General features: G+C 49.4%; 1 protein-coding gene across 1 annotated transcript in view; it reads right to left on the bottom strand.

Annotated features, from left to right (window-relative positions):
* The window catches only part of ankfn1a (ankyrin repeat and fibronectin type III domain containing 1a), a 347,506-nt gene that overhangs the window by 75,821 nt on the left and 256,848 nt on the right, over positions 1 to 14,837 (bottom strand). The window contains exon 19 of the mRNA XM_072483882.1: positions 7,838 to 7,985. Coding sequence (XP_072339983.1) covers positions 7,838 to 7,985 — 148 coding nt within the window. The remainder of the gene's footprint in view (positions 1 to 7,837; positions 7,986 to 14,837) is intronic.

Genomic DNA, 14,837 nt, shown 5'->3' with positions numbered 1-14,837 from the left:
ATATCAGAGTGTTACAGTGAGGGGTGTGGGGTATATCAGTGTTACAGTGAGGGGTGAGGGGTATATCAGTGTTACAGTGAGGGGTGAGGGGTATATCAGTGTTACAGTGAGGGGTGTGGGATATATCAGTGTTACAGTGAGGGGTGTGGGGTATATCAGTGTTACAGTGAGGGGTGTGGGGTATATCAGAGTGTTACAGTGAGGGGTATATCAGTGTTACAGTGAGGGGTGTGGGGTATATCAGTGTTACAGTGAGGGGTATATCAGTGTTACAGTGAGGGGTGTGGGGTATATCTGTTACAGTGAGGGGTGTGGGATATATCAGTGTTACAGTGAGGGGTGTGGGTTATATCAGTGTTACAGTGAGGGGTATATCAGTGTTACAGTGAGGGGTGTGGGATATATCAGTGTTACAGTGAGGGGTGTGGGGTATATCAGTGTTACAGTGAGGGGTGTGGGATATATCAGTGTTACAGTGAGGGGTGTGGGGTATATCAGTGTTACAGTGAGGGGTGTGGGGTATATCAGTGTTACAGTGAGGGGTGTGGGGTATATCAGAGTGTTAAAGTGAGGGGTGTGGGATATATCAGTGTTACAGTGAGGGGTGTGGGGTATATCAGTGTTACAGTGAGGGGTGTGGGGTATATCAGTGTCACAGTGAGGGGTGTGGGGTATATCAGTGTTACAGTGAGGGGTGTGGAGTATATCAGTGTTACAGTGAGGGATGTGGGGTATATCAGTGTTACAGTGAGGGGTGTGGGGTATATCAGAGTGTTACAGTGAGGGGTGTGGGGTATATCAGAGTGTTACAGTGAGTGGTGTGGGGTATATCAGTGTTAAAGTGAGGGGCGTGGGGTATATCAGAGTGGCACAGGGAGGGGTGTGGGGTATATCAGTGTTACAGTGAGGGGTGTGGGGTATATCAGTGTTACAGTGAGGGGTGTGGGGTATATCAGTGTTACAGTGAGTGGTGTGGGGTATATCAGTGTTACAGTGAGCGGTGTGGGGTATATCAGTGTTACAGTGAGGGGTGTGGGGTATATCAGAGTGTTACAGTGAGGGGTGTGGGATATATCAGAGTGTTACAGTGAGGTGTGTGGGGTATATCAGTGTTACAGTGAGGGGTGTGGGGTATATCAGTGTTACAGTGAGGGGTGTGGGATATATCAGAGTGTTACAGTGAGGGGTGTGGGGTATATCAGTGTTACAGTGAGGGGTATGGGATATATCAGTGTTACAGTGAGGGGTGTGGGGTATATCAGAGTGTTACAGTGAGGGGTGTGGGGTATATCAGTGTTACAATGAGGGGTGTGGGGTATATCAGTGTCACAGTGAGGGGTGTGGGGTATATCAGTGTTACAGTGAGGGGTGTGGGGTATATCAGAGTGTTACAGTGAGGGGTGCGGGGTATATCAGAGTGTTACAGTGAGGGGTGTAGGGTGTATCAGAGTGTTACAGTGAGGGGTGTGGGGTATATCAGTGTTACAGTGAGGGGTGTGGGGTATATCAGTGTTACAGTGAGGGGTATGGGGTATATCAGTGTTACAGTGAGGGGTGTGGGGTATATCAGAGTGTTACAGTGAGGGGTGCGGGGTATATCAGTGTTACAGTGAGGGGTGTGGGGTATATCAGTGTTACAGTGAGGGGTGTGGGGTATATCAGAGTGTTACAGTGAGGGGTGTGGGGTATATCAGAGTGTTACAGTGAGGGGTGTGGGGTATATCAGTGTTACGGTGAGGGCTGTGGGGTATATCAGAGTGTTACAGTGAGGGGTGTGGGGTATATCAGAGTGTTACCGTGAGGGGTGTGGGGTATATCAGTGTTACGGTGAGGGCTGTGGGGTATATCAGTGTTACAGTGAGGGGTGTGGGGTATATCAGAGTGTTACAGTGAGGGGTGTGGGGTATATCAGAGTGTTACAGTGAGGGGTGTGGGATATATCAGTGTTACGGTGAGGGCTGTGGGGTATATCAGTGTTACAGTGAGGGGTGTGGGGTATATCAGTGTTACAGTGAGGGGTGTGGGGTATATCAGTGTTAGAGTGAGGGGTGTGGGGTATATCAGAGTGTTACAGTAAGGGGTGTGGGGTATATCAGAGTGTTACAGTGAGGGGTGTGGGGTATATCAGAGTGTTACAGTGAGGGATGTGGGGTATATCAGAGTGTTACAGTGAGGGGTGTGGGGTCTATCAGCGTGTTACAGTGAGGGGTGTGGGGTATATCAGAGTGTTACAGTGAGGGGTGTGGGGTATATCAGTGTTACAGTGAGGGGTGTGGGATATATCAGTGTTACAGTGAGGGGTGTGGGGTATATCAGAGTGTTACAGTGAGGGGTGTGGGGTATATCAGAGTGTTACAGTGAGGGGTGTGGGGTATATCAGAGTGTTACAGTGAGGGGTGTGGGGTATATCAGTGTTACAGTGAGGGGTGTGGGGTATATCAGTGTTACAGTGAGGGGTGTGGAGTATATCAGAGTGTTACAGTGAGGGGTGTGGGGTATATCAGTGTTACAGTGAGGGGTGTGGGATATATCAGTGTTACAGTGAGGGGTGTGGGTATATCAGAGTGTTACAGTGAGGGGTGTGGGGTATATCAGTGTTACAGTGAGGGGTGTGGGGTATATCAGTGTTACAGTGAGGGGTGTGGGTATATCAAAGTGTTACAGTGAGGGGTGTGGGTATATCAGAGTGTTACAGTGAGGGGTGTGGGATATATCAGTGTTACAGTGAGGGGTGTGGGTATATCAGTGTTACAGTGAGGGGTGTGGGGTATATCAGAGTGTTACAGTGAGGGGTGTGGGGTATATCAGAGTGTTACTGTGAGGGGTGTGGGGTGTATCAGTGTTACAGTGAGGGGTGTGGGTATATCAGAGTGTTACAGTGAGGGGTGTGGGGTATATCAGAGTGTTACTGTGAGGGGTGTGGGGTATATCAGAGTGTTACTGTGAGTGGTGTGGGATATATCAGTGTTACAGTGAGGGGTATGGGGTATATCAGTGTTACAGTGAGGGGTGTGGGGTATATCAGTGTTACAGTGAGGGGTGTGGGGTATATCAGAGTGTTACAGTGAGGGGTGTGGGGTATATCAGTGTTACAGTGAGGGGTGTGGGATATATCAGAGTGTAACAGTGAGGGGTGTGGGTATATCAGAGAGTTACAGTGAGGGGTATGGGGTATATCAGTGTTACAGTGAGGGGTGTGGGGTATATCAGAGTGTTACAGTGAGGGGTGTGGGGTATATCAGTGTTACAGTGAGGGGTGTGGGGTATATCAGAGTGTTACAGTGAGGGGTGTGGGGTATATCAGTGTTACAGTGAGGGGTGTGGGGTATATCAGAGTGTTACAGTGAGGGGTGTGGGTATATCAGAGAGTTACAGTGAGGGGTATGGGGTATATCAGTGTTACAGTGAGGGGTGTGGGGTATATCAGAGTGTTACAGTGAGGGGTGTGGGGTATATCAGTGTTACAGTGAGGGGTGTGGGGTATATCAGAGTGTTACAGTGAGGGGTGTGGGGTATATCAGTGTTACAGTGAGGGGTGTGGGGTATATCAGAGTGTTACAGTGAGGGGTGTGGGGTATATCAGTGTTACAGTGAGGGGTGTGGGATATATCAGAGTGTAACAGTGAGGGGTGTGGGGTATATCAGTGTTACAGTGAGGGGTGTGGGGTATATCAGAGTGTTACAGTGAGGGGTGTGGGATATATCAGAGTGTAACAGTGAGGGGTGTGGGGTATATCAGAGTGTTACAGTGAGGGTTGTGGGATATATCAGTGTGTTACAGTGAGGGGTGTGGGTATATCAGAGAGTTACAGTGAGGGGTATGGGATATATCAGTGTTACAGTGAGGGGTGTGGGGTATATCAGTGTTACAGTGAGGGGTGTGGGGTATATCAGAGTGTTACAGTGAGGGGTGTGGGGTATATCAGTGTTACAGTGAGGGGTGTGGGGTATATCAGTGTTACAGTGAGGGGTGTGGGATATATCAGAGTGTAACAGTGTGGGGTGTGGGGTATATCAGAGAGTTACAGTGAGGGGTATGGGATATATCAGTGTTACAGTGAGGGGTGTGGGGTATATCAGTGTTACAGTGAGGGGTGTGGGGTATATCAGTGTTACAGTGCGGGGTGTGGGGTATATCAGTGTTACAGTGAGGGGTGTGGGGTATATCAGTGTTACAGTGAGGGGTGTGGGTATATCAGAGTGTTACAGTGAGGGGTGTGGGGTATATCAGAGTGTTACAGTGAGGTGTGGGGTGTATATCAGAGTGTTACAGTGAGGGGTGTGGGGTATATCAGAGTGTTACAGTGAGGTGTGGGGTGTATATCAGAGTGTTACAGTGAGGGGTGTGGGGTATATCAGTGTTACAGTGAGGGGTGTGGGGTATATCAGTGTTACAGTGAGGGGTGTGGGGTATATCAGTGTTACAGTGAGGGGTGTGGGGTATATCAGTGTTACAGTGAGGGGTGTGGAGTATATCAGTGTTACAGTGAGGGATGTGGGGTATATCAGTGTTACAGTGAGGGGTGTGGGGTATATCAGAGTGTTACAGTGAGGGGTGTGGGGTATATCAGAGTGTTACAGTGAGTGGTGTGGGGTATATCAGTGTTAAAGTGAGGGGCGTGGGGTATATCAGAGTGGCACAGGGAGGGGTGTGGGGTATATCAGTGTTACAGTGAGGGGTGTGGGGTATATCAGTGTTACAGTGAGGGGTGTGGGGTATATCAGTGTTACAGTGAGTGGTGTGGGGTATATCAGTGTTACAGTGAGGGGTGTGGGGTATATCAGTGTTACAGTGAGGGGTGTGGGGTATATCAGAGTGTTACAGTGAGGGGTGTGGGATATATCAGAGTGTTACAGTGAGGTGTGTGGGGTATATCAGTGTTACAGTGAGGGGTGTGGGGTATATCAGTGTTACAGTGAGGGGTGTGGGATATATCAGAGTGTTACAGTGAGGGGTGTGGGGTATATCAGTGTTACAGTGAGGGGTATGGGATATATCAGTGTTACAGTGAGGGGTGTGGGGTATATCAGAGTGTTACAGTGAGGGGTGTGGGGTATATCAGTGTTACAATGAGGGGTGTGGGGTGTATCAGTGTCACAGTGAGGGGTGTGGGGTATATCAGTGTTACAGTGAGGGGTGTGGGGTATATCAGAGTGTTACAGTGAGGGGTGCGGGGTATATCAGAGTGTTACAGTGAGGGGTGTAGGGTGTATCAGAGTGTTACAGTGAGGGGTGTGGGGTATATCAGTGTTACAGTGAGGGGTGTGGGGTATATCAGTGTTACAGTGAGGGGTATGGGGTATATCAGTGTTACAGTGAGGGGTGTGGGGTATATCAGAGTGTTACAGTGAGGGGTGCGGGGTATGTCAGTGTTACAGTGAGGGGTGTGGGGTATATCAGTGTTACAGTGAGGGGTGTGGGGTATATCAGAGTGTTACAGTGAGGGGTGTGGGGTATATCAGAGTGTTACAGTGAGGGGTGTGGGGTATATCAGTGTTACGGTGAGGGCTGTGGGGTATATCAGAGTGTTACAGTGAGGGGTGTGGGGTATATCAGAGTGTTACCGTGAGGGGTGTGGGGTATATCAGTGTTACGGTGAGGGCTGTGGGGTATATCAGTGTTACAGTGAGGGGTGTGGGGTATATCAGAGTGTTACAGTGAGGGGTGTGGGGTATATCAGAGTGTTACAGTGAGGGGTGTGGGATATATCAGTGTTACGGTGAGGGCTGTGGGGTATATCAGTGTTACAGTGAGGGGTGTGGGGTATATCAGTGTTACAGTGAGGGGTGTGGGGTATATCAGTGTTAGAGTGAGGGGTGTGGGGTATATCAGAGTGTTACAGTAAGGGGTGTGGGGTATATCAGAGTGTTACAGTGAGGGGTGTGGGGTATATCAGAGTGTTACAGTGAGGGATGTGGGGTATATCAGAGTGTTACAGTGAGGGGTGTGGGGTATATCAGCGTGTTACAGTGAGGGGTGTGGGGTATATCAGAGTGTTACAGTGAGGGGTGTGGGGTATATCAGTGTTACAGTGAGGGGTGTGGGATATATCAGTGTTACAGTGAGGGGTGTGGGGTATATCAGAGTGTTACAGTGAGGGGTGTGGGGTATATCAGAGTGTTACAGTGAGGGGTGTGGGGTATATCAGAGTGTTACAGTGAGGGGTGTGGGGTATATCAGTGTTACAGTGAGGGGTGTGGGGTATATCAGTGTTACAGTGAGGGGTGTGGAGTATATCAGAGTGTTACAGTGAGGGGTGTGGGGTATATCAGTGTTACAGTGAGGGGTGTGGGATATATCAGTGTTACAGTGAGGGGTGTGGGTATATCAGAGTGTTACAGTGAGGGGTGTGGGGTATATCAGTGTTACAGTGAGGGGTGTGGGGTATATCAGTGTTACAGTGAGGGGTGTGGGTATATCAGAGTGTTACAGTGAGGGGTGTGGGTATATCAGAGTGTTACAGTGAGGGGTGTGGGATATATCAGTGTTACAGTGAGGGGTGTGGGTATATCAGTGTTACAGTGAGGGGTGTGGGGTATATCAGAGTGTTACAGTGAGGGGTGTGGGGTATATCAGAGTGTTACTGTGAGGGGTGTGGGGTATATCAGTGTTACAGTGAGGGGTGTGGGTATATCAGAGTGTTACAGTGAGGGGTGTGGGGTATATCAGAGTGTTACTGTGAGGGGTGTGGGGTATATCAGAGTGTTACTGTGAGTGGTGTGGGATAGATCAGTGTTACAGTGAGGGGTATGGGGTATATCAGTGTTACAGTGAGGGGTGTGGGGTATATCAGTGTTACAGTGAGGGGTGTGGGGTATATCAGAGTGTTACAGTGAGGGGTGTGGGGTATATCAGTGTTACAGTGAGGGGTGTGGGATATATCAGAGTGTAACAGTGAGGGGTGTGGGTATATCAGAGAGTTACAGTGAGGGGTATGGGGTATATCAGTGTTACAGTGAGGGGTGTGGGGTATATCAGAGTGTTACAGTGAGGGGTGTGGGGTATATCAGTGTTACAGTGAGGGGTGTGGGGTATATCAGAGTGTTACAGTGAGGGGTGTGGGGTATATCAGTGTTACAGTGAGGGGTGTGGGGTATATCAGAGTGTTACAGTGAGGGGTGTGGGGTATATCAGTGTTACAGTGAGGGGTGTGGGATATATCAGAGTGTAACAGTGAGGGGTGTGGGGTATATCAGTGTTACAGTGAGGGGTGTGGGGTATATCAGAGTGTTACAGTGAGGGGTGTGGGATATATCAGAGTGTAACAGTGAGGGGTGTGGGGTATATCAGAGTGTTACAGTGAGGGTTGTGGGATATATCAGTGTGTTACAGTGAGGGGTGTGGGTATATCAGAGAGTTACAGTGAGGGGTATGGGATATATCAGTGTTACAGTGAGGGGTGTGGGGTATATCAGTGTTACAGTGAGGGGTGTGGGGTATATCAGTGTTACAGTGAGGGGTGTGGGATATATCAGAGAGTTACAGTGAGGGGTATGGGATATATCAGTGTTACAGTGAGGGGTGTGGGGTATATCAGTGTTACAGTGAGGGGTGTGGGGTATATCAGAGTGTTACAGTGAGGTGTGGGGTGTATATCAGAGTGTTACAGTGAGGGGTGTGGGGTATATCAGTGTTACAGTGAGGGGTGTGGGATATATCAGAGAGTTACAGTGAGGGGTATGGGATATATCAGTGTTACAGTGAGGGGTGTGGGGTATATCAGTGTTACAGTGAGGGGTGTGGGGTATATCAGTGTTACAGTGAGGGGATTATTTGACTGATGTGCCTAGTGGAGTTGCTGGGAAATTGGGAATTTCATTCCAGTGATCACAGTACCTGCTGTATCGGGAGGTTGATATATTTGAGCAAAGTCTTTACAGCTGCTTGTAGCTCGTAGAAAAGTGGAATGTGAAGATCAGCCAGCTCTCTTTCAGCACTGACTAACTCGTGGTCCGACAGCTTTTGCACCCATTCCCAGTCCTCCCTGTGGAAAATAAATTGATAAAGCGCCATAAGTACAGCTGGAGATTGATCATCTCACCGAGTCGGTTCATCGTGCCTGTGCCTTCGATGCAATCCCTGCTGCTCTTTCCCAGAGTCTCACTAATCTGTCCTTTACAAACATTGATCCAATTCCTTTTTTCAAAATAAATTTAGTGTACCCAATTATTTTTTTCCAATTAAGGGGCAATTTAGCGCAGCCAATCCACCTACCCTGCACATCTTTGGGTTGTGGGGGTGAGACCCATGCAGACATGGGGAGAATGTGCAAACTCCACACGGACAGTGACCCGGGGCCGGGATCGAACCCGGGTCCTCAGCGCCGTAAAGCAGCAGTGCTAACCACTCCGCCACCGTACCACCTGGGTCCTCGGCACCGTGAGGCAGCAGTGCTAACCACTCCGCCACCGTACCTCCTGGGTCCTCGGCGCCATGAGGCAGCAGTGCTAACCACTCCGCCACCGTACCTCCTGGGTCCTCGGCGCCATGAGGCAGCAGTGCTAACCACTCCGCCACCGAGCCGCCCCATTTATCCAATTCCTGTCAGATAATTATTATTGAATCTGCCGACCCAGCGAGGCCGCCACACCCGGCGGTGTTGCCGATTGCCAATCCAGCATTATCCTTCACCGGGCAATCACGGAGGCGAAGGCCACAACATTGGCCCCCTTCCCCTACATCAGCTCCGGCTTTTCCGATACCCCAAAGATTCCCATCAAAGGGTCCGGTCCGGGCTCTCCCTCACAATCTTCGATAGTGCCCCAAGCACCCCCTCCCAGAATCTCTCCACCTTTCCCCCCCCCCCAGTCCATGGCAGTCACTGGCCCTCTCACACTCATCCGCCACTCCCAGAAGAACCCACTCATCCTCGCCCGAGTCATGTGCACCCTGTGCACCGCCTTAAACTGAATCAAACTATCCTCGTACACAAGGTGTAATTCTCCCTGCGCATCGCCTCACTCCACACTCCCCATCCTATCCCCCCCCCCAGCTCCTCCTCCCATTTCTCCTTAATCCTCACCACCTGCACTCCCCCCTGCTCCCCCACTCACCCAATCCTACCCTCCACATCCGGGAGCAGCTACCGCCCCAGCAGCATCTACTCCGGCAGCTTGGGAAACCCTCTCCATTCCTTCCGCGCAAAGTCCCTCACTTGCACATTCCTGAATTTGCTTCCCTTCGGGAGCTCCTTCCTCTCCTGCAGCTCTTCCAGACCCACAAACCTTCCCTCCAGATTTAGATTACTCGCCCTCACTCTACAAAGAACAAAGAACAAAGAAATGTACAGCACAGGAACAGGCCCTTCGGCCCTCCAAGCCCGCGCCGACCATACTGCCCGACTAAACTACAATCTTCTACACTTCCTGGGTCCGTATCCTTCTATTCCCATCCTATTCATATATTTGTCAAGATGCCCCTTAAATGTCCCTATCGTCCCTGCTTCCACTACCTCCTCCGGTAGCGAGTTCCAGGCACCCACTACCCTCTGCGTAAAAAACTTGCCTCGTACATCTACTCTAAACCTTGCCCCTCTCACCTTAAACCTATGCCCCCTAGTAATTGACCCCTCTACCCTGGGGAAAAGCCTCTGACTATCCACTCTGTCTATGCCCCTCATAATTTTGTAGACCTCTATCAGGTCGCCCCTCAACCTCCTTCGTTCCAGAGAGAACAAACCGAGTTTATTCAATCGCTCCTCATAGCTTATGCCCTCCATACCAGGCAACATTCTGGTAAATCTCTTCTGCACCCTCTCTAAAGCCTCCACATCCTTCTGGTAGTGTGGCGACCAGAATTGAACACTATACTCCAAGTGTGGCCTAACTAAGGTTCTATACAGCTGCAACATGACTTGCCAATTCTTATACTCAATGCCCCGTCCAATGAAGGCAAGCATGCCGTATGCCTTCTTGACTACCTTCTCCACCTGTGTTGCCCCTTTCAATGACCTGTGGACCTGTACTCCTAGATCTCTTTGACTTTCAATACTCTTGAGGGTTCTACCATTCACTGTATATTCCCTACCTGCATTAGCCCTTCCAAAATGCATTACCTCACATTTGTCCGGATTAAACTCCATCTGCCATCTCTCCGCCCAAGTCTCCAGACAATCTAAATCCTGCTGTATCCTCAGACAGTCCTCATCGCTATCCGCAATTCCACCAACCTTTGTGTCGTCTGCAAACTTACTAATCAGACCAGTTACATTTTCCTCCAAATCATTTATATATACTACAAACAGCAAAGGTCCCAGCACTGATCCCTGTGGAACACCACTGGTCACAGCCCTCCAATTAGAAAAGCATCCCTCCATTGCTACCCTCTGCCTTCTATGGCCTAGCCAGTTCTGAATCCACCTTGCCAGCTCACCCCTGATCCCGTGTGACTTCACCTTTTGTACTAGTCTACCATGAGGGACCTTGTCAAAGGCCTTACTGAAGTCCATGTAGACAACATCCACTGCCCTACCTGCATCAATCATCTTAGTGACCTCCTCGAAAAACTCTATCAAGTTAGTGAGACACGACCTCCCCTTCACAAAACCGTGCTGCCTCTCACTAATACGTCCATTTGCTTCCAAATGGGAGTAGATCCTGTCTCGAAGAATTCTCTCCAGTAATTTCCCTACCACTGAAGTAAGGCTCACCGGCCTGTAGTTCCCGGGATTATCCTTGCTACCCTTCTTAAACAGAGGAACAACATTGGCTATTCTCCAGTCCTCCGGGACATCCCCTGAAGACAGCGAGGATCCAAAGATTTCTGTCAAGGCCTCAGCAATTTCCTCTCCAGCCTCCTTCAGTATTCTGGGGTAGATCCCATCAGGCCCTGGGGACTTATCTACCTTAATATTTTTTAAGACACCCAACACCTCGTCTTTTTGGATCACAATGTGACCCAGGCTATCTACACACCCTTCTCCAGACTCAACATCTACCAATTCCTTCTCTTTGGTGAATACTGATGCAAAGTATTCATTTAGTACCTCGCCCATTTCCTCTGGCTCCACACATAGATTCCCTTGCCTATCCTTCAGTGGGCCAACCCTTTCCCTGGCTACCCTCTTGCTTTTTATGTACGTGTAAAAAGCCTTGGGATTTTCCTTAACCCTATTTGCCAATGACTTTTCATGACCCCTTCTAGCCCTCCTGACTCCTTGCTTAAGTTCCTTCCTACTTTCCTTATATGCCACACAGGCTTCGTCTGTTCCCAGCCTTTTAGCCCTGACAAATGCCTCCTTTTTCTTTTTGACGAGGCCTACAATATCACTCGTCATCCAAGGTTCCCGAAAATTGCCGTATTTATCTTTCTTCCTCACAGGAACATGCCTGTCCTGTATTCCCTTCAACTGACACTTGAAAGCCTCCCACATGTCAGATGTTGATTTGCCCTCAAACATCCGCCCCCAATCTATGTTCTTCAGTTCCCGCCTAATATTGTCATAATTAGCCTTCCCCCAATTTAGCACATTCATCCTCGGACCACTCTTATCCTTGTCCACCAGTACTTTAAAACTTACTGAATTGTGGTCACTGTTACCGAAATGCTCCCCTACTGAAACATCTACCACCTGGCCGGGCTCATTCCCCAATACCAGGTCCAGTACCGCCCCTTCCCTAGTTGGACTGTTTACATAAATCATCTAACCCCTCCTCCTTCCCATTCCCACCACCATCTCACCTCCTCCACTAGTAATGATGTGGAGATGCCGGCGTTGGACTGGGGTGAGCGCAGTAAGAAGTCTTACAACACCAGGTTAAAGTCCAACAGGTTTGTTTGGAATCACTAGCTTTCGGAGCGCTGCTCCTTCCTCAGCTGACCTGGGGAAGCCGACCTGAGGAGGTAGTAATGCACAGGTTCAGGAGCACCAGCCCCCTTTCTGCCTCTGCCTCTGCATCAGGGCCCTCTTCACTCGAGGTACCTTCCCCGCCCATACAAACTCTGAGCCCGGCCAGGTGGTAGATGTTTCAATAGGGGAGCATTTCAGGAACAGTGAACACAATTCAGTAAGTTTTAAAGTACTGGTGGACAAGGATAAGAGTGGTCCTAGGATGAATGTGCTAAATTGGGGGAAGGCTAATTATAACAATATTAGGCGGGAACTGAAGAACATAGGTTGGGGGCGGGTGTTTGAGGGCAAATCAACATCTGACATGTGGGAGGCTTTCAAGTATCAGTTGAAAGGAATTCAGGACCGGCATGTTCCTGTGAGGAAGAAGGATAAATACGGCAATTTTCGGGAACCTTGGATAACGAGAGATATTGTAGGCCTCGTCAAAAAGAAAAAGGAGGCATTTGTCAGGGCTAAAAGGCTGGGAACAGACGAAGCCTGCGTGGAATGTAAGGAAAGTAGGAAGGAACTTAAGCAAGGAGTCAGGAGGGCTAGAAGGGGTCACGAAAAGTCATTGGCAAATAGGGTTAAGGAAAATCCCAAGGCTTTTTACACGTACATAAAAAGCAAGAGGGTAGCCAGGGAAAGGGTTGGCCCACTGAAGGATAGGCAATGGAATCTATGTGTGGAGCCAGAGGAAATGGGCGAGGTACTAAATGAATACTTTGCATCAGTATTCACCAAAGAGAAGAAATTGGTAGATGTTGAGTCTGGAGAAGGGTGTGTAGATAGCCTGGGTCACATTGAGATCCAAAAAGACGAGGTGTTGGGTGTCTTAAAAAATATTAAGGTAGATAAGTCCCCAGGGCCTGATGGGATCTACCTCAGAATACTGAAGGAGGCTGGAGAGGAAATTGCTGAGGCCTTGACAGAAATCTTTGGATCCTCACTGTCTTCAGGTGGTGTCCCGGAGGACTGGAGAATAGCCAATGTTGTTCCTCTGTTTAAGAAGGGTAGCAAGGATAATCCAGGCAACTACAGGCCGGTGAGCCTTACGTCAGTGGTAGGGAAATTACTGGAGAGAATTCTTCGAGACAGGATCTACCCCCATTTGGAAGCAAATGGACATATTAGCGAGAGGCAGCATGGTTTTGTGAAGGGGAGGTCGTGTCTCACTAACTTGATAGAGTTTTTCGAGGAAGTCACTAAGATGATTGATGCAGGTAGGACAGTGGATGTTGTCTATATGGACTTTAGTAAGGCCTTTGACAAGGTCCCTCATGGTAGACTGGTACAAAAGGTGAAGTCACACGGGATCAGGGGTGAGCTGGCAAGGTGGATACAGAACTGGCTAGGTCATAGAAGGCAGAGTAGCAATAGAAGGATGTTTTTATAATTGGAGGGCTGTGACCAGTGGTGTTCCACAGGGATCAGTGCTGGGACCTTTGCTCTTTGTAGTATATATAAATGATTTGGAGGAAAATGTAACTGGTCTAATTAGTACGTTTGCAGACGACACAAAGGTTGGTGGAATTGCGGATAGCGATGAGGACTGTCTGAGGATACAGCAGGATTTAGATTGTTTGGAGACTTGGGCGGAGAGATGGCAGATGGAGTTTAATCCGGACAAATGTGAGGTAATGCATTTTGGAAGGTCGAATGCGGGTAGGGAATATACAGTGAATGGTAGAACCCTCAAGAGTATTGAAAGTCAAAGAGATCTGGGAGTACAGGTCCACAGGTCACTGAAAGGGGCAACACAGGTGGAGAAGGTAGTCAAGAAGGCAAACGGCATGCTTGCCTTCATTGGCCGGGGCATTGAGTATAAGAATTGGCAAGTCATGTTGCAGCTGTATAGAACCTTAGTTAGGCCACACTTGGAGTATAGTGTTCAATTCTGGTCGCCACACTACCAGAAGGATGTGGAGGCTTTAGAGAGGGTGCAGAAGAGATTTACCAGAATGTTGCCTGGTATGGAGGGCATTAGCTATGAGGAGCGGTTGAATAAACTCGGTTTGTTCTCACTGGAACGAAGGAGGTTGAGGGGCGACCTGATAGAGGTCTACAAAATTATGAGGGGCATAGACAGAGTGGATAGTCAGAGGCTTTTCCCCAGGGTAGAGGGGTCAATTACTAGGGGGCATAGGTTTAAGGTGAGAGGGGCAAGGTTTAGAGTAGATGTACGAGGCAAGTTTTTTACGCAGAGGGTAGTGGGTGCCTGGAACTCGCTACCAGAGGAGGTGGTGGAAGCAGGGACGATAGTGACATTTAAGGGGCATCTTGACAAATACATGAATAGGATGGGAATAGAGGGATACGGACCCAGGAAGTGTAGAAGATTGTAGTTTAGTCAGGCAGCATGGTCAGTACGGGCTTGGAGGGCCGAAGGGCCTGTTCCTGTGCTGTACATTTCTTTGTTCTTTGTTCTTGTTCTATCACTGTCTCCAATAAAAGTCGGGAGCTTCCAGTATACAAACAGGAACCTCGGCAGCACGTTCATCTTAACCAGCTGGACCCTCCCCGCCAGTGTCAGGGGCAGAGTACCCCACCTCCTAAAATCCCCCAAAACCTCCTCCATCAATGTTGTCAGGTTCCAGTTGTGCATCGTCACCCATTCTCCCGTCACCTGAACCCCCAAATACCTAAACCTGCCCCTGGCTACCCTGAATGGCAACACCCCCAAGATTGTCTCCCTGACCCACTGAATTCACTGCGAACACCTCTCTTCCCGACATTCAGCTTATATCCTGAGAACAAAGAATTCTCCGTTATCGGCGCAAAGTCCGCCGATCGGCGCAAAAAACGGCGCAAATCTGACTTGCGTCACGCCGGAAAAATCGTTGCAAAGTCTCCGGCCCGAATGAGCGTTACGGCTCATAAGGCCGCACTGCTCCCCCCCACCTGACCGGAACACCCGACTGGATGGCTGGCCGCCGCGCAGCCCCGAGGTTAGAGTCACGCGACGTGGAGGCGCTCCTGGACGCGGTGGAGCAGAGGAGGGACGCC

The sequence above is a fragment of the Scyliorhinus torazame genome, chromosome 18 (assembly GCF_047496885.1).
Source record: "Scyliorhinus torazame isolate Kashiwa2021f chromosome 18, sScyTor2.1, whole genome shotgun sequence".
NCBI classification, from domain to species: Eukaryota; Metazoa; Chordata; class Chondrichthyes; order Carcharhiniformes; family Scyliorhinidae; genus Scyliorhinus; species Scyliorhinus torazame.
This window is presented reverse-complemented; position numbering and strand designations above follow the sequence as displayed.